Here is a 20001-nt window from a genome sequence, read left to right on the forward strand (position 1 = left end):
TCCACTAGCTGGAGTGTCCTGCGGTGCTGGCACAAAGGGGTGAGCCTTTGAGGCTCACCGCCAGGTGTGACAGCTCCTGCCTGGGGGAGGTGTTAGCCTCTCCACCCAGTGCAGGCTTTGTTACTGGCCTCAGAGTGACAAAGGCACTCTCCCCATGGGGCCAGCAACATGTCTCGGTTGTGGCAGGCTGCTGGAACCAGTCAGCCTACACAGATAGTCGGTTAAGGTTTCAGGGGGCACCTCTAAGGTGCCCTCTGGGGTGTATTTCACAATAAAATGTACACTGGCATCAGTGTGCATTTATTGTGCTGAGAAGTTTGATACCAAACTTCCCAGTTTTCAGTGTAGCCATTATGGTGCTGTGGAGTCCGTGTTGGACAGACTCCCAGACCATATACTCTTATGGCTACCCTGCATTTACAATGTCTAAGGTTTGGCTTAGACACTGTAGGGGCACAGTACTCATGTACTGGTGCCCTCACCTATGGTATAGTGCACCCTGCCTTAGGGCTGTAAGGCCTACTAGAGGGGTGACTTATCTATACTGCATAGGCAGTGTGAGGTTGGCATGGCACCCTGAAGGGAGTGCCATGTCGACTTACTCGTTTTGTTCTCACCAGCACACACAAGCTGGTAAGCAGTGTGTCTGTGCTGAGTGAGGGGTCCCCAGGGTGGCATAAGATATGCTGCAGCCCTTAGAGACCTTCCCTGGCATCAGGGCCCTTGGTACTAGGGGTACCAGTTACAAGGGACTTACCTGGATGCCAGGGTGTGCCAATTGTGGAATCAAAAGTACAGGTTAGGGAAAGAACACTGGTGCTGGGGCCTGGTTAGCAGGCCTCAGCACACTTTCAATTCAAAACATAGCATCAGCAAAGGCAAAAAGTCAGGGGGTAACCATGCCAAGGAGGCATTTCCTTACACCTATGTAGAACAATTGTGAGCAACCCTAAAGTAACAATGTTATTCACTGGTGGGCTGTGCTGGAAATCTCCAAACAGAAAGATGTTTGGCTGCAGTCTTCTTCATAGTCAGTGCTAAGCACACAGGTCACAGAAAATCTATTTAGAAACAAAACCTTAGTTTATTTTCTGAGGATCAAGAAAATGTATCAGCCTTATTCTCCCCTTTGTAAAAGTGGACCAATGATAACCCCTTGAGCTCTTCCTACAATTTGGTGCTCATATATTCATCTCAGAGTTTGAGATTTAAACCCCACATGTGACAAAGATGAACAGTGAAAAATCATGAGCATTTGCTGTCACCTCAATTCTACAATCACACTGCTTGAAATAACTTGCTACAGCAGTGAAACCAAAAAATGCCAGTCAAACTTGAGGCAACACCTTCCTCACTCGATCACTGTTTTGGCAACTTATTTATTGTCAGTGCCAATAGTGATAAACATAAGAACAGGACAAAAACTGTACACATAAAAACTTAAACTTGCTCTTGAAATAGCAAGAACAATGAGTGGTGAACAGATAATGATTATTCACAAGGGCCGCAGTTTTCTGGACTACTCAATGAACTCGGGTTAAAATGTTCACAGCACCCTTAATCTATTAAAGTCAAAAGCTGAGAAACTGGATGGAGAATAAAAAACGAAAATTGAAGCTTCTGAGGTAGAGCAATGGGACAGATACAAAACAAAACATTAGAACTACTCAATGAGAAATAGCAGGTGTGTAGAAGACAAACATGTCATCCTCCCAAAGTTCTAGCTGGGGTTCTGTAATCAGTCTTGCTAAACCAGCTAGCACACACAGGATCCCACCAACCCAATTGCCCCTCACTGCAGCACTCACCTGTGGGAAGATAGAGGCTGGAGCCGTCTCTGGGGGGGCTAGCACAGGGGTGGCAGGAGACACAACTTCCACTTTCCGCTTCTAAAAAAACAAGTGAGATACACATGATACTCAAAAACGTTCAAGAAACAAAGAAGTAATAGCATTTCCTTCAACTGCCAACCTTGACCCGTAAACCTACATTGGTAACAAAAGGCATCTGTTGGAGAGACTTGTTTATTTTGCACTTTCAACACCAAAAGTAGCGTAAGAGTCCAATACCTCCAACTCAAGTCCTCAAAGAGCAGGGTAAGTGTGTGACATAAGCGCACCCAAGTACTCCATGCATTGTTGACTGAACCAGGAACCCATCCACTATGTCCCACTATCAAGATCCCTTGAAAGTCTGTACATTACGTTTAGAATCTACAATTCAATAACTGACTTAATTGAGGAAACCAATTTCACTCAGGAGAGCAAAACTTTGGATGCAGCCAGCTAGCTTGGCAGAAGTAATAAGGTGTTGCACAAAAAAAAATCCAAACATATTAACATGCAGGGTATGTGCAGCAAGAACTCTGGAGAGTAAATTATTGCAAGGTATACCCTATTCATGCTACACTATAAGGAATCAGCATTTATAGCAACACCCAACATATGGAATCTTAACATTTAAAAATACTGACACAAGCAGATGTGTCTATCAAAACAAACAGTTCAGTAGTGGTGGCTTTAAGCTTTTTGGTGAATATGTGTTTGCCCATACCTCCCTGAGGGGTTCAAAACACCAGAAAAGGTTTCTCATTTATCAGGTACTCATTCCGCCCCGTTAATACCACCTTCAACATTTGCCCACCTCTCCCTCCCCCATGCCTTAAAGTGGAAAGGAAACCTGTACCGGAACGGGAAGGGTTTTGCCGCTTGATGGAGCTGAGGCTGGCTGGAGAGACAGATCCAAATTCTTCCTCTGAATGGGAATAAAAGATTAAGGTTGCTAGCAAGGGTACGATGGAGCAAAACACAGTCAGCCCTCCCCAGCACACTTTGCAAGGAAGGCTATGAATTAGGTGGATGCCCAAGACCACAAAATATGTATTGGGCCTAAACAGAATGATTTAAAGGGCTACACTTTTTACCACCATGACCAAAAGATCTGAATTTCAACCCACAAATTATATCCAGCCAGCGGCAGCAGGAGAGCTGACAAACAAAGGACATCTCTGTGGCCCCTTGACATTATGGGGCGGTTCTCCAGAGCACACATCTTTAACCTGCAGCTATAAGAAATTATAGTCAAATAAGCATGTCTAACTTCTTCTAGTAAGTAAAAGTTGACATGTTTAAAAAACATGTTCAATTACTTGCAATCAAGTTTTACAACGTTTGTATTTGAGTAGCAAGTATCAACATGATTTTGTGGATAGGTTGGCAAACAAAAGACTGTTACCTGTAACAAAGGATTCCACCATTTATCCAGTCTCCAGATGCACATGGTTAGTTTCTTCTGCACAGAAAGGTATTTAGGGGCTTTTTTTCACCACCTTTGGAAACAACATTCTTTTTCAACAAACATAAGTGCTGTGTGCACTTGGATCCAAGATAAGGCATAGTGAAGTTGGTCACTCTCACTATGCTGTAAAGCATGGAACAAAAATAGATTTTGTATTTTATTTTAACTTTTAGAGGTAAGCATGTCTCATTCGTCTGTAAAAGCATGAGGATAAGCAGTGCTTATAAATCTAGAAAAAAGATGTCATATATTGAGGATTCTTCCCAGACAGTATACACAGACATGCACAAGAAGGCAGGCTTGGGGAAAATACTATCCATAGATTTAAACCAATATCAGCTACTCCCTTTGCTTATAATATCTGCTCGCCCTCGAAGGTAATTCACTTTCTCCAAGTGGCCTGAGCAAATGGGCTTGTGGGGGTACTGTGGGCTGAGCTGTAAACAGCTCAACAGAGTAGAATGTTAAACAAAAAGTACGAAATAAAAGACTCAAACAATTAAGGTGAATCAAGACAGCAGCATTAAAGGAGGATTAAAAATAAATGAGTTATAATGTACTGCACAACAAGCTTTGTGAAAAGAACGGAGGGACAGAAGTATTTAAGTACGCATTAATTACTTCAGAGATTTCTTAGGCAATGATGAGGCTTCTCATCACCAAAGGCAAGTGGGGATCTCAGGGCTTTGGACAGAGTTTGAGTGGTGGCATGCAATAACATCTGGTTTTGGTATGAAGAGATAACAGTTATGCATTGACTAGCATGTATTCCAGCAGCCACTGGTAGAGTTTAGTTCTGAAGGTCAGGAGGGCCTTTCTTGTTTAAACCCTAGGTTCAGATTATTTCAGGTATTGGCATAAAGTATTGCAAGAGTTATGCAGCCAAGTCACTTGTGGATTAAATTGACACATTATTTCAAAGTCTACTGCTGATTTCAGATTTTGGAGAGGTCTAAAATACTAGTTAAATTATTTATGCAAGTTGGGGTCCTAGGCCAGAAAGCTGTACGCCTTAGACAAAGCAGTTTAAGATGGCTTTCATTCAAGTGAAACTGATTAAGCGCTTAATGGTGGACAGCAGTTCAGAGCCAACAGAATCATTATAGTTCATCAGCATATAAGGTTTAGTAATGGCTAGCCTTAATCATTCATTACTGTGCTACAGGCAGATTCTTTTTTCAAGATGATTCTCATTGTTTTGCTGCATATTTAGTAGCTGCTAGTCTGGAAATTATTTAAGATTAAATAGTGGTATCCAGTGTTGAAAGTATGATGCAACCCAAGCTAACGAAATACTTGGAATGCCAATTCTTTTGTTATTAGATTTAGCTGATGACAGTCAGTGCCAACATCATGACAAGCTGTTGACAGGTCAAGGCTGTGTATTGTTCAAGATCAATTTACGGCAAGTTTCCAGCATACTGATATTTTGTCCTTTGGCTAGTTAGCGCTTTATGGAAAATGTTGATGTAAATCAAGTTAAAGAATCCCATGAAGTTGTTACAAAGCCATTAGCTGGTTGTCACTTTGTAATCTCCATATTTGTGCTGGTTTTGGCTTTAGCACTGGGGATACACTGCACTGTGCTTTAACCTTTATTTGTATCATTATGAATATTTTGTTACATCTTCTAGATATAGAAGTCCTTCGTTTATGATTATGGTGGTTTGATGTTTCATTTTTCATGTGGTAGTGATTGCATGAGGGTATTGAGACTCTCAATTGGCTGTTCTATTTTTCAAATGATACCAGTGAAACCCACTTTTGACAAACATTTGTTTAATACGAAGGCTCCCATGGGTTCAAGGGTTGGTGTTGTAGCCTAATAAGAAACAGGAATGAAGCCCGACTGATGATCAGCTATAACACATTTTTGGGCAATGAATAAGTTCTGTTCTGTTTACTATTGAGATATTAATTTCTCTTCCGTAGCTTTCAGTAACTACAGTATATTCTTAACTGATGTAAAGCTGAATGGCAAATCTGGATTCAAGTAGGGACTATTTTTAAATTACGAGGATTGGCCAGTATTAAAGACAGAAGCCTTGACCCAGCTAAATAAAGAGGACTCAAAAGATGTGAAAATGTTTTTGATATTCTTCACAGGAATGTAATTCACGTAGAAGATTGTCTGGCTATGTTTCTTCATGATATCAGAGAGTCTGCAATCAAAGAATAAGGCTATGTGCTACAGAACACTGTTACAAAAGTTTAAAGTTTCAAAACATTTTTCATCCATCTCTGACTGATTTGAACATGGCTGGGACTCAATTTTGGATATGTACGAAGGAGGTCACAGAGGAAATTTGTTTAATTCTATATCAAGCAACAGAGCAGTGCTGACCTTTTTGGATCGAGGTTCTACTTTGACACGGTTTGACCTTTTCCATTGTAGCCATGTTATAACTGAATTGCGCGCTGCTCTTACAGGGCTCCATCACAGCACGTCAGCAAGACAGTGGAGAGAAGAGAGCACAGTTCTATGTGGGTAGTGGAAAGGAATGAACAGGGGGTAATATGGGTGGACAGAAGACCATTTTTAAAAAATCTTTGGGAGGGGAGGTCATGTTCTGCTCCTTCATAACTCCTCTGCTCCGGCACAGGTGTTGAAAGGAGGAGAAGATAATTTTTTTATGGGGACCATACATAAAATGAAATTATTTATGGGCATATAGTGAATAACACACGTTTTTCAGTTCAGGGTTCTTAGTGACATTACAGACAACTTGTGCTTCATTCTTGTCTATCTGATATCCCTCAGAGACCCTCGTAGAAAAATGCCCCTGTTATTTACAGTTACCCATTTCACAATTCTATACATCTCTCATGTGAACCATCTTGGAATAACAAAATCTGCAGTGCTCTGGATTCAATCTTTCCTCAACTCAACTTATCATCAAACAGCACATTTGCCACCCTTTCTGGGTCTAAATCTTTTACTTGTGTGTGATCCTCTGTAAGTCCTATTCTTTTTAATATTTACATTACTCCCCTTATAGTCTTGGTCAGATCCTTTGGACTATTCATTATGCCATATGCAGATGACACTTAAGAAGTATGTTACATAAGGACTATGTTTGAGGCATCTATTCGTAGTGTGCAGTGCTGCACATGCACACTCCTGCCATCTAGTGTTGGGCTCGGACTCTACAAATTGTTTTTCTAAACTGAGTCTTTTGTTGATGTGGTGTCAAGACTCCTCCGCTGAGTGAATGTGCATATTCATTGGCTCCGTTGTTAGATTGTTCTTTTTTCCCATGCATTATGGTGAGTGAGGATGGAGCTAGTGAAGATATAGAAAAGCTATATATGTACATATCTTTATATACAATGTATCACGTATGAAATCTGAAAACAACAAATGCCTGCCAGGGAGGGAGCATGTTAATCTGCTGCACTACATGCTACAAATTGATGCTTACATGGTAAGTAACATATTTCATTTATAGCATGTGTTGCCTGCAGATACGCATGCTATGCATAAACTGTAAAGCAGTTTCCCTCTCACAGTAGCATTAGGTATGAGATGGTGCAGATGTCTGGAATTGGGTGAGTAGGACTGTTTGACCAACAAGAGATTGTTGTCTTGCTTGGACATCCACACAATAGTGTTTAGTAAATGTGTGTGAATTTGTCCATGTAGCTGCCTTGCAAATGTCAGCTAAAGGAATGTTACCAAGAAACGCCATAGAAGCATCTTTCTTTCTGGTAGAATGTACTTTCGGAATTGTTGGTAATGTTAGTTTGGCTTTAATAGATCTGTTTGCATCTTACTATCTATCTCGCAATACCTGCTTTGGAAATTGCGTTTCCCTTTCTACGATTTGAGTAAGCAACGAACAGCGGTTTTGTTTTCCTAAAAGGTTTAGTCCCATCAATGCAATAAATTAGTCCTCTTTTAACATCGAGTACATGAAGTGCTCTTGTGGCAACCGTCTCTGGTTTACGTAAAAAGACAGGTAGATTGTGTCTAATTTAACTGAAAAGGTAAGACGTAGTCGGACCTTACCTTGGAAAATCTGAAGGTATGATTGTTTTATTGTAAGAGCATGTATTTCACTAACCCTTCTTAGCAATGTGACACCCACTAGGAAAGCGATCTTCCATGATAGGAACTGTAACAGACAGGAATGTAGTGGTTCAAAAGGTGTAAAGAACAAGTTACTTACCTTCGGTAACGACTTTTCTGGTGGATACATTAGCTACCTGTGGATTCCTCACCTAATGAATACTCCCATGGCGCCAGCATTCGACGGAAATCTTCTTCCTAGTCTCTGCACGTCGAAGAGGACGTCACTCTAGCCCACGCGACGCCGTCTGACGTCATATAGGCAATAAGAGGTCCTCGCCGACGTCAGTACCAACATTTTTTACGTGCATGAGAACAACAACCCAATGCAATGAAAGAGCAAGGCAACATCCCATAACATTGTAAAATACACAACATTGCAATAAAATTGCTGTAGATTTAATATAACTTTTTTTTTTTTTTTAACCAACAAATATATGCAAATCATGTATATACACAAAGATATATACATATATATAAACATATAAATATATACAAGTATCCATGTATACAACATCTATTGCAACCTTGAAGACCAAGAGAAGCGCACTCAAGGATTACTTGGTAAGACCAGAAAGGCAACGGGGAGGCGGGTGGGACCGTGAGGAATCCACAGGTAGCTAATGTATCCACCAGAAAAGTTGTTACCGAAGGTAAGTAACTCGTTCTTCTGATGGATACAACTACCTGTGGATTCCTCACCTAATGAATAGAGTCCCAAAGCAGTACCACTCCCGGTGGTGGGTGCCGAAATGGTCAAACCAAGAAATCCTGCAGCACTGACCGTGCAAAATGTCCGTCCCTTCTGACCTCAGAGTCCAAACAGTAATGTTTCGCAAACGTGTGAAGGGACGACCAAGTTGCGGCCTTGCAGATGTCGACCACAGGAACACCTCTGGCCAAGGCCGAAGTGGCCGACTTAGCTCTGGTGGAATGAGCTCTAATGCCATCAGGAGGATCCTTCTTTGCCAAAGATTAACAGATTTTAATGCAAAGAACAACCCACCTGGAGAGTGTTCTCTTGTGGACTGCCTTTCCTCTCCTCTTGCCCACGTATCCGATGAACAGCTGATCCTCCAGCCTGAAATCCTTCGTTCTATCAATGAAGAAGCTTAACGCCCTCTTTGGGTCCAAGCGATGTAGTCTCTCTTCCTCCTCTGAAGGATGAGGCGGAGGATAGAACGTGGACAAAGTAATTGTCTGGGCCAAATGGAAGGGTGAAACAACCTTCGGGAGGAAAGCAGCCTTGGTCCTCAACACCACCTTATCCCCATAAAAAGTTGTATAAGGGGGTTTTACCGATAAGGCTTGCAACTCACTCACTCTCCTTGCAGATGTTATAGCCACCAGGAAGACTGTTTTAATAACCAAATACCTTAAGGGGCAAGAATGCATAGGCTCAAAAGGGGACCCCATAAGGAAAGTGAGGACCAAGGACAAATCCCATTGAGGCATAACGAATGGTTTTGGAGGATATTTATTTAGAAGAGCTTTCAAGAATCTGAGAACAATAGGGGATTTAAATAACGATGCTTGATCTGGAAGACAAATGAAGGCTGACAGGGCAGACAAATAACCTTTAATGGTAGCCACTGCACAACCTTTCTGCGCTAGAGACAGAGCAAAAGACAAAACATCTGACAGATGAGCATGTAAGGGATCAATCTGTCTCTCTCCAGACCACATAACAAATTTAGACCACCTATTAGCGTAGATAGATGTAGTGGAGTGTTGCCTGGCCGCTAATATAACATCCACTACATCAGGCGGGAGAGAGAAGGAACTCAGGTTGCCCCGTTCAATCTCCAGGCATGTAGGTGTAGACTCTGGAGGTTGGGGTGTAAAACCTGCCCCTGCGACTGCGAGAGGAGGTCTGCCCTGAGAGGGAGACGGAGCGGAGGGCACAGTGAGAGTTGGAGAAGGTCGGAGTACCACACCCTCCTTGGCCAATCCGGAGCTATTAAGATGACTTGGGCCCGGTCTTGGCGAATCTTCAACACTCGAGGAATCAAGGGTATGGGGGGAACGCGTAAAGCAACTGGTCGCACCAGGTTATAAGAAACGCGTCCCCCAATGCTCCCTGCACCGGATACTGGAGGCTGCAGAATAACGGACAATGCGCGTTCTCCCGAGTGGCAAACAGATCTATCCGAGGAAACCCCCACATCTGGAAGATTAAACGGACTTGATCTGGATGGAGACGCCACTCGTGGTCAGCCGAGAATTGGCGACTGAGACTGTCCGCACGTACATTCAAGACCCCGGCCAAATGATTTGCTACCAAGCAAATCTGATGGTCCTTTGCCCAGGGCCATAGTCGAAGAGCTTCTCTGCAGAGAAGGTACGACCCTACTCCTCCCTGTTTGTTTATGTACCACATCGTGGTAGTATTGTCCGTCAGGACCTGTACCGACTGACCACGAAGGGAAGGGAGGAAGGCCTTGAGAGCCAGACGTACAGCCCGTAACTCTAACAGATTGATATGAAACATCTGTTCCTCTGGAGACCAAAGTCCTTTGATCTCCAGATCCCCCAGATGAGCTCCCCACCCTAGAGTGGAAGTATCCGTTATGACCATGGCCACTGGTGGCGACTGCGCGAACGGCTTTCCTTGCGAAAGATTGTTGCCCGCAATCCACCACTTCAAGTCCACAGCAGCATCTCTGGAGATCTTGACCGCTCCTTCTAGATCTCCCTTGTGTTGAGACCACTGCCTTCGGAGGCACCACTGAAGAGCCCTCATGTGCCAGCGAGCATGCGTGACCAACAGTATGCAGGAGGCAAACAGACCGAGCAGACGAAGGACCTTGAGGACTGGAACTACCGCTCCATTTCGAAACATTGGAACCAATTCCTGAATATCTTGAACCCGCTGAGGCGGAGGGAAGGCTCGATTCAATGTTGTATCCAGTACTGCCCCTATGAACAGGAGGCGCTGAGAGGGCTCCAGGTGAGATTTGGGCACGTTCACCGAAAAGCCCAGGTCGAACAACAACTGGGTTGTTGACTGCAGATGATACGACACAAGCTCCGGGGACTTGGCTTTGATCAACCAGTCGTCCAAGTAAGGGAATACTGCTATCCCCTCCCTTCTGAGCTCTGCCGCAACCACTGACATCACCTTCGTGAAGACTCGAGGTGCTGAGGTAAGACCAAACGGGAGGACCGCAAACTGATAGTGCTGCGACCCTACCACAAACCGGAGATACTTCCTGTGCGACTTGAGTATCGGGATATGAAAATAAGCATCCTGCAAGTCGACAGACACCATCCAATCTTCTTTGTTCAACGCCAAAAGCACCTGTGCTAGGGTCAGCATCTTGAACTTTTCCTGATTGAGGAACCAATTCAAGATCCTCAGATCCAGGATCGGTCTCAACCGACCATCTTTCTTGGGAATCAGGAAGTACCTTGAGTAACAACCTCGACCCCTTTCCTGCTCTGGAACCAACTCCACTGCGCCCTTTGAAAGGAGGACTTGAACCTCCTGTTCTAGCAACAGGAGGTGTTCTTCTGAACAATAAGATGGGCGGGCGGGAGGGGGGGCGGAAACCCCCGAAAGGGAAGGGTGTAGCCTTTCTCCACAATACTGATAACCCAAGTGTCCGTTGTAATAGTCTCCCACTTGTGGAGAAAATGCCGTAATCTTCCCCCTACAGGAGAGGAGTGAGTGGTGGAAGCCTAAGGCTGCTTTCCCTGCTGCACCCCTCCAGAGGACGAGGAAGAGGCAGAGTGCTGCTGAGAGGCTCCTCTGGTGCGGGCCCTACCTCTCCCTCTAAATGATCTATAGGGGTGAGAAGAGACGGGTTGCTGGAATTTCCCCCGAAAGGAAGAGGAGGAAGAGCCACGTCCAAATCCACGAAACCTCCTGAAAAATCTGGAGGAGGTAGAAGAAGGGGCTTGTAGTCCTAATGATTTGGCTGTGGCCCTGCTTTCTTTGAACCTCTCCAGGGCCGAATCCGCCTTGGCCCCAAACAGTTTGTCCCCATCAAACGGGAGGTCCAACAGGGTCGACTGCACGTCTGCAGAGAACCCTGAGTTGCGAAGCCAAGCCTGTCTCCTCGCAACCACAGCTGTGCCCATCGCCCTAGCCACTGAGTCAGTCGTATCCAACCCAGATTGGATAACCTGGGTTGCAGCAGCCTGGGCATCGGAGACGATATTCAAAAGCCCTTGGGGAAGCTCCGTATGTGAAGATGTTATTTCGTCCATAAGAGCATAGATGTACCTCCCCAAGATACATGACGCGTTGGTGGACTTCAACACCATGCTGCAGGATGAGAATATTTTCTTGGACTGTGAGTCCAACTTCTTGGAGTCTCTATCCCCCGGCACCGTCGGAAAAGATCCAGGCGCAGATCTAGAAGAACAGGAGGCCTGGACCACCAAGCTCTCCGGCGTAGGGTGTCTGGACAGAAAGCCAGGGTCAGATGGTGCAGCCCGATACCTCCTGGCCACAGCCCTATGAACAGCCGAGGAAGATACCGGCTTCTTCCACACCTCCAACACCAGATCAAGCAAAGCCTCATTGAATGGTAAAAGAGGCTCCGCTGCAGTAGAGGCCGGATGCAGGATCTCAGTCAACAAATTCTGCTTCGCCTCCGCTACCGGCAAAGGCAATTCAAGAAAGTTAGCTGCCTTTCTTACCACAGCGTGAAAAGTGGCTGCCTCCTCAGTATACTCCCCTGGAGATGACAAGTCCCACTCAGGGGAAGTATCCAGCCCACTAGCTGTATCCAGTCCATGAAGACCCTCGCCAGAATCCTCTATCTCTCCTTCCTCCAAGACCCGTTGGTATTCCTGCTCCTCTAAGAGACGGAGAGCACGCCTCCTAGAATTTAGACTCTCTTCAATACGCGGCGTCGACATGGCATCCGCCGAATTCGAGGAACGACGCCGATCGCCGGATCCATCCGACGCCATGTCCGGCGCCACAGGCAGCTTCGACGCCGAGGTAGGAGCCGGATGCAGAGAGGCGTGTCTCGGAGCCTCCGATGGTCCTGTCGGAGTCACTGGTTGAAACCCCGAAGTCGACTGGATGGAAACCTCCGGGGCCGAAACCTCTGGGGCCACCGGAGCGGACACCGGAGTCGACACCGGCGCCGAGCCCACATTCCCTAAGGGGAGAAAGGGCATGAAGGGTGCTGGCCGTAGCGGCGCCGGAGCACCCAAGGTGAAAGCCAACGGCCCCGAAGGACCAGTTGGAGCACCTCCTGGAGCCATCTGCTGAAAGATGGTATACATTGCATTAAAACATGCGGTATTATCGGCTCCAGGGGCAGGAAAAGCCGGATAGTGGGGTGCCTGGATCGAAGGCGACCCAGACGCCAGCCTCGACGTCTGCGACGCCGGAGACAACACCTGAGGCTGCGGCACTTCAATCACTGAAGATGTCTGCCCAGGCGAAGTCGGCGAAGCCGGAGAAGGCAACGGCGTCGATGGATGTGGAGTGACTGTGGGACTGACCTCCCAAGTCTTACGACGCCGAGCCGAAGGCGACCTCGATCGAGACCTCTGGCTGGAATGGCGCCGTGAATCCCTATGGCACCGGGAATCTCGATGGCGCCGATGAGTCTTCGGCGAGCAGGACTTCCTATGATGCTTCTTCTCCTTCCTATTCGACTTCACCATGAAGAGTTTAGCCTCTCGCTCTTTTAGGGCCTTGGGATTCATGTGTTGGCATGAATCACATGTTGCGACGTCGTGGTCGGAGCTTAAGCACCATAGACAGTCCGAGTGCGGGTCCGTAACGGACATCTTGCCCCCACACTCCCGACAGGGCTTGAAACCAGACTTCCTCTGAGACATAGTAACTCTCAGATAAAAATCACGCAGCAGAAAAACACACTGTAACTTTGAAAGCAACAGTAGCTCCCTCGAAGATAACCGTTTCGAATGCACGGAAAAAAGGGAACGGACGTCGGCGAGGACCTCTTATTGCCTGTATGACGTCAGACGGCGTCGCGTGGGCTACAGTGACGTCCTCTTCGACGTGCAGAGACTAGGAAGAAGATTTCCGTCGAATGCTGCCGCCATGGGAGTATTCATTAGGTGAGGAATCCACAGGTAGTTGTATCCATCAGAACATTATTTTTGTAAGTAAAACATTTAGGTTCCATGAAGAGACTGGCGATGGTCGTGGGGGAATTATTCTTTTTAATCTTGCCTTAAGAGCCTTAATGACCTGTAAGCAGAAAAGGGACTAAAGTAAAACATTTAGATTCCACGATGAGACTGGCGATGGTTGTGGGGGAATTATTTTTAATATTGCCATAAAAGCCTTAATGACCTGTATGCAGAAAAGGGACTGATGTTTATGGTTTTGCAGATATGATGATGGTACCTGGAGGCAAAGCTTTGGCATTTCACGTTTCTGTGATGGCGAACGGGTCCTTGTTCGGCGACCACCAACACTGGAAGTAGAGATTAAAGACTCTGGGGTGGGGGTTGAGTTACCACTTGTGGACTTGTTGCTTCATCCTGCGTAGCAGGGCTGCCACAGAATTACCCACCCCAGGAGATATTCTGCCAGAAGGTGGATATGACGGCAAAGAGCCCAATGCCAAATCTACTGCGCCAAGTGAGATTTATTGAGTGTGTTCCCCTTTGTTTATGTATGTATGTAGTACATTGCTGCCATAATGCCTGTTCTAAGGAGGACAACTTTCCAAGTTACATTGGTGAGGAAGACTTTTTAGGCAAACTGAACCACTAGGAGTTCTAGCACACTGATGTGCATTGTTTGTTGATGACTGGGCCACGAATCCTAAACTGCCATCTCCTTCACATGCGTTCTGCATGCTATGAGTGATGCTTCTCTGGTGACAGTCACTTGCAGGAGTAGATTAAAAAAAGGTCTGCCCTTGAGGAGATTTCTGTGCTCCACCATTGTAATGCCTAATGAGCCCATAACATCTGTATCCGCATCTAGGCCACCTGGGTTAAGGTAATTAAATAAAGCCCCACTGAGCAAGAAGCCAGGCCCAGAGAACAAGGCCCCAAGGTCTAAGCAAAATGATATTCGGCCTCATATTACACCAGAGTGCACCCCTTATATAACTATATTAGAAAATGTTCCAACCTTGTCTTTGGTTACTCCAGAGCTACATGTATCTCTTTTAAATAAGGTTTCATATTGGTTACGGAAGCACTCTGGTTGGGTCCACAATTTTTCTGAAGACATTATTTCTACTCGAAGGCTCTCCTGGATTGGACCATCATGGAAAGCTCCATAGGGTGACTGCATAATTGTGAATTTTAGAACACCATGTTTAGTTCGGTCTTTACTACACTCACTTTGCCAACTTCACACCTATAGGAGGGGTATTAGAGCGCTTCTGTTGGGCTTCTTTTATTCAGCAGTCATTGAAGGAAGTCCTACCCAGTCAGCCTTTAAGAGAAGGCTTGCTCCGAGAGGGGGCTTTTGAATTAGTGTTTCGGGACGTGGCAGGTCTGCGCACAAAATTGGAGGCCCCAGATTGTTTGATTTTGGTGTGCCGCTATCAAGTAATTTGCTGCCATACTCCTTATAGTGAACCATTAAATAGAGTGTCCCTTGCTAATGACTTGGTATTTGCACAAGAATTTGGGACATGGGGTCAAACCACATTCTGTCGTTCACTGGATTGGGGTCTGGTTCTTTTAGAGACCATATTTTAATCTCTAAGGAGTTGCTACCGGCTTTGGTAGCTTGTAAAATGTCGGTCTATTATTTTTATCCAGCGTGGCACAGAAAATTCCACAATTTCCTAATAGCTTTCTCAGGAACAAAGGGATACATATCTGCTGGGGGAAAATAGACGAGGCATTTTATAGCGACTTATTTACACATAAGCAACTTGAGATTAACCGGATCATCCAGGAGGATGTTGTTATTCAGGCTTTTACCTCCCTTAAGGAATATATGACAGATAAATTGACTAGAACACCCAGAAATTTGTGGACCAGCCCAAGATTGTTTGATAGTGCCTGTCCTAAAACTCATAAAGCACTAAAATTGGCACTGAAGAAATGTCCTTGAGATAGGCTTGGTATAGTGGACACTAGGAAGACATATAAAGAAGGAACCCTATGAAGGAAGGCTGAACTAAAAGAAAAGGCTGGGAGGACCTAAGAATTGTCAGCAAGAGGAAAGATTCACATGCGTTTTGGCAAAGTTGTGAACTCCCAGATGCTCCTTGGTGAGTCCATCCCTAAAGTTGAGTGTGTGGTTCCTAAAGAGGACTGGGTGTCCCATTGTTCAGCTATTTGTGGACCTGAAGAACAGCCTCATACACATTTTCACAAGGCTCAAAGCATCATGGACCATTTTGCCAATGTGGAACTGAGCAGTTCTATTAAGGTTGCTGATGTTATTTTAGCAATTGATAGTTGTCCTGCCAAAAAGGATCCATGTCCGGACCGAATCCCTATGGATTTCTTTAAAGCTAAGCCTCAGTTTTGGGGACCTTCAGTAATTAATGTCTTGAGAAGTGCAATTATTTGTCCCTTGGTCCAAACGCGGGAGGAGGCCACGAATGCCCCCATTTTTTAAAAAGACACACAAAAGACAACCTAAGTGTTACTGGCTGATCTTGCTTTTGGATAGTATGGTCAAGATTCTGGGAAAGGTCATATTGGCAAGTCTGGAAAGCTGGGCTGCTGAGAACCAAGGCCTCTCAGACTTGCAGTTTGGGTTTCGCCCAGGCACAGTTGATCAGGTCCTACATTGGTCTCTCAAAGTCTAAAAGTATACTAACACCAAAAAAAGGCAGTGTGCATCTGGCTTTTATGAACGTGACATGTGCCTTTGAATCGGTGGGCTGTCCCAGGCTGTGGGGGATAATACTACAATCAGGTATAGAAAGTGCAATTAGCTCCTTGATCCATAGATGCATGCACATACTACAGCTAGCGTACACTAGACATGGAGAACTCACTGAAGATTTTCCAACAGTCTCTGAGGTGAGTTAGGGCTGTCTCCTGGCACCATTTATTTTTTTATTTTATATAATGCCCTCAGAGAACATTTCGGTAGGTGCTGGAAAAGAATGCTCAAGATCAGTCCACAGAAAATACCAGTTTACTTTAAGCAGATGATGCTGTTCTCATAACCTGGACCGCCAACTGTCTCCAGTCTCTGCTAAAAGCTTTTAAATCTGTTATGGAAACCTTAGGCCTAAAAACTAATCGCACAAAGTCATTTATAATGAAATGTGGACCCAAACTGACTAAGGCTAGGAAGTTTTTACTTGGAGGTGAAGAAATCAAGAAAACCCCTAATTTTTTGTACCTAGGTATCCCGTTTGGCATTGATTTTCATTGGAGATTCTTATTGAATGTAAGGGTCCTGCTATTTCAAAAGTCAATAGATTCAGTCTTCAGGTTTGCAAAAAGGTTGGGCCACAAAGCAGTAAGTGAGTTACTCTGCATTTACAAGAGTAAATGCGTGTCTATTGCAACATTTGGTGCAGGTGTTTGGGGCTATTCAAATTGTATTCCTTTGCAGATTGTACAAAACAAGTTTATACAAAGGCTATTGGCAGTTCTGCAGTCCACAGCAACATCACTCTGTCATGATAAGGTAGGGCTAACTTTTTTTTTTTTTTTTTTAAAGAGGATTTTATTAAATTACAACCGCTTTTATTATGGACAAAACTTTGGAAAAACTCTGAGGCCCACCTGAGTAGACTTATCTTGCTAGACTGCATGAATGTCGATAACTCTCTAGCGATTCATTGGTTTAATTATGTTAGAAAGAGCTTTGAGAGGTTGGGGACCCCAGCGTACTACCATAATCTGGACAGTCTATTGAGCATTCCAGTGAGCAAAGTAAAAGAGCTTTTCTTAGAGCAGATGTATAGGGCACACTCACGTATTGGTTGTGAGGGAGGGGGAGCCATAACTGGGACCACGTCAGCTCTTCTGGCATTTTATTGGCCAGCTATAGAAGATGACAGGCTTAAGTTTCTACTGATGAGATTTCGACCTAAAACAATACACTTTCTATTGGCTTTCCCTAATAGAGGCACTTAGTTTTCCAATTGGCCCCCCTCTCATTGTGAAGCACCGGCTGATCAATCTACTCTTCACCTCACCCTATTTTGCACATTTTATTTATGTGAGAGAAGACGTTGCCTGTGCCCAGTATTCTGGGAAGGTGGTTTTAGATCCCATATAGCTGCTTTTGCCTACCTTCAGGGCCTGGGTAAGGAAGATGTTATTAATGCGGTCTTGAATTATATCCAAAGCACTTTAAGAATGTGTTCTATTTATTGAAAACTTTGTAATCTGTAAATACATTTTAAAGATGTTAATGGTTTTATTTTGTCAGGAAATATTGTATATTGTTTAGATTAAATTTTATGGCTTATTTATAGCTAAATAAAGTATTTTGATTGATTGATTACTTGACTGAAGGACCCTGGGCAAAATCAACAATATATCTTCTAAATTACCCTCCGATTGTGACCACTGAGATGCTGAATGCGGGACAAAGTGTATACAGGAAACCATCATGCCCAGGAGGTGCATCATTGTTCTTATTACCAGGCGAAGATGCAGCGGAAAAAAAGTCCATTCTTTTTGGAAACTGAGAACGCTCTTGGCAGTAGGTTATGATTTGGTTGTAACAGAATTAAGCTCCCAGATATGGTTCAATCTGGAGAGGGTGTAGGAAGTTGGCTCTGTATGTGCTATTTCAAAGTAAGGAATAGCATGCACAGAGTCCAAGGGTTCCCCTTAGAGGTAAAATAGTGGTAAAAAGAGATAATACTAATGCTCTATTTTGTGGTAGTGTGGTCGAGCAGTAGGCTTATCCAAGGAGTAGTGTTAAGCATTTGTTGTACATACACATAGACAATAAATGAGGTACACACACTCAGAGACAAATCCAGCCAATAGGTTTTGTTATAGAAAAATATATTTTCTTAGTTTATTTTAAGAACCACAGGTTCAAATTTAACATGTAATATCTTGTTTGAAAGGTATTGCAGGTAAGTACATTAGGAACTTTGAATCATTTCAATTGCATGTATACTTTTCAAGTTATTCACAAATAGCTATTTCAAAAGTGGACACAGTGCAATTTTCACAGTTCCTGGGGGAGGTAAGTTTTTGTTAGTTTTACCAGGTAAGTAAGACACTTACAGGGTTCAGTTCTTGGTCCAAGGTAGCCCACCGTTGGGGGTTCAGAGCAACCCCAAAGTCACCACACCAGCAGCTCAGGGCCGGTCAGGTGCAGAGTTCAAAGTGGTGCCCAAAACGCATAGGCTAGAATGGAGAGAAGGGGGTGCCCCGGTTCCGGTCTGCTTGCAGGTAAGTACCCGCGTCTTCGGAGGGCAGACCAGGGGGGTTTTGTAGGGCACCGGGGGGGACACAAGCCCACACAGAAATTTCACCCTCAGCAGCGCGGGGGCGGCCGGGTGCAGTGTAGAAACAAGCGTCGGGTTTGCAATGTTAGTCAATGAGAGATCAAGGGATCTCTTCAGCGCTGCAGGCAGGCAAGGGGGGGCTTCCTCGGGGAAACCTCCACTTGGGCAAGGGAGAGGGACTCCTGGGGGTCACTTCTGCAGTGAAAGTCCGGTCCTTCAGGTCCTGGGGGCTGCGGGTGCAGGGTCTTTTCCAGGCGTCGGGACTTAGGTTTCAGAGAGTCGCGGTCAGGGGAAGCCTCGGGATTCCCTCTGCAGGCGGCGCTGTGGGGGCTCAGGGGGGACAGGTTTTGGTACTCACAGTCGTAGAGTAGTCCGGGGGTCCTCCCTGAGGTGTTGGTTCTCCACCAGCCGAGTCGGGGTCGCCGGGTGCAGTGTTGCAAGTCTCACGCTTCTTGCGGGGAGTTGCAGGGTTCTTTAAAGCTGCTTCTTGAAACAAAGTTGCAGTCTTTTTGGAGCAGGTCCGCTGTCCTCGGGAGTTTCTTGTCGTCGTCGAAGCAGGGCAGTCCTCAGAGGATTCAGAGGTCGCTGGAGCAGAGTTCTTTGGAAGGCAGGAGACAGGCCGGTGAGTTTCTGGAGCCAAGGCAGTTGTTGTCTTCTGGTCTTCCTCTGCAGGGGTTTTCAGCTGGGCAGTCCTTCTTCTTGTTGTTGCAGGAATCTAATTTTCTAGGGTTCAGGGTAGCCCTTAAATACTAAATTTAAGGGCGTGTTTAGGTCTGGGGGGTTAGTAGCCAATGGCTACTAGCCCTGAGGGTGGGTACACCCTCTTTGTGCCTCCTCCCAAGGGGAGGGGGTCACAATCCTAACCCTATTGGGGGAATCCTCCATCTGCAAGATGGAGGATTTCTAAAAGTCAGAGTCACCTCAGCTCAGGACACCTTAGGGGCTGTCCTGACTGGCCAGTGACTCCTCCTTGTTGCTTTCTTTGTTCCCTCCAGCCTTGCCGCCAAAAGTGGGGGCCGTGGCCGGAGGGGGCGGGCAACTCCACTAAGCTGGAGTGCCCTGCTGGGCTGTGACAAAGGGGTGAGCCTTTGAGGCTCACCGCCAGGTGTTACAGCTCCTGCCTGGGGGAGGTGTTAGCATCTCCACCCAGTGCAGGCTTTGTTACTGGCCTCAGAGTGACAAAGGCACTCTCCCCATGGGGCCAGCAACATGTCTCTAGTGTGGCAGGCTGCTGGAACTAGTCAGCCTACACAGACAGTCGGTTAAGTTTCAGGGGGCACCTCT

The 20001-nt window shown here is 45.4% G+C and overlaps 1 protein-coding gene across 13 annotated transcripts in view; it reads right to left on the reverse strand.

Annotated features, from left to right (window-relative positions):
* The window catches only part of KAT5 (lysine acetyltransferase 5), a 623375-nt gene that overhangs the window by 483662 nt on the left and 119712 nt on the right, over positions 1-20001 (reverse strand). For 11 of the 13 annotated variants that reach the window (XM_069207869.1, XM_069207868.1, XM_069207867.1 and 8 more), the window contains exons 5-6: positions 2686-2754; positions 1809-1889 (exon numbers count right to left, since the gene is read on the reverse strand). In XM_069207869.1, the coding sequence (XP_069063970.1) occupies positions 1809-1889; positions 2686-2754 (150 nt within the window). The remainder of the gene's footprint in view (positions 1-1808; positions 1890-2685; positions 2755-20001) is intronic. The other 2 variants (XM_069207870.1, XM_069207861.1) reach the window with 1 other exon arrangement.

This window comes from Pleurodeles waltl, chromosome 9, assembly GCF_031143425.1.
Source record: "Pleurodeles waltl isolate 20211129_DDA chromosome 9, aPleWal1.hap1.20221129, whole genome shotgun sequence".
In the NCBI taxonomy this organism is placed as follows: domain Eukaryota; kingdom Metazoa; phylum Chordata; class Amphibia; order Caudata; family Salamandridae; genus Pleurodeles; species Pleurodeles waltl.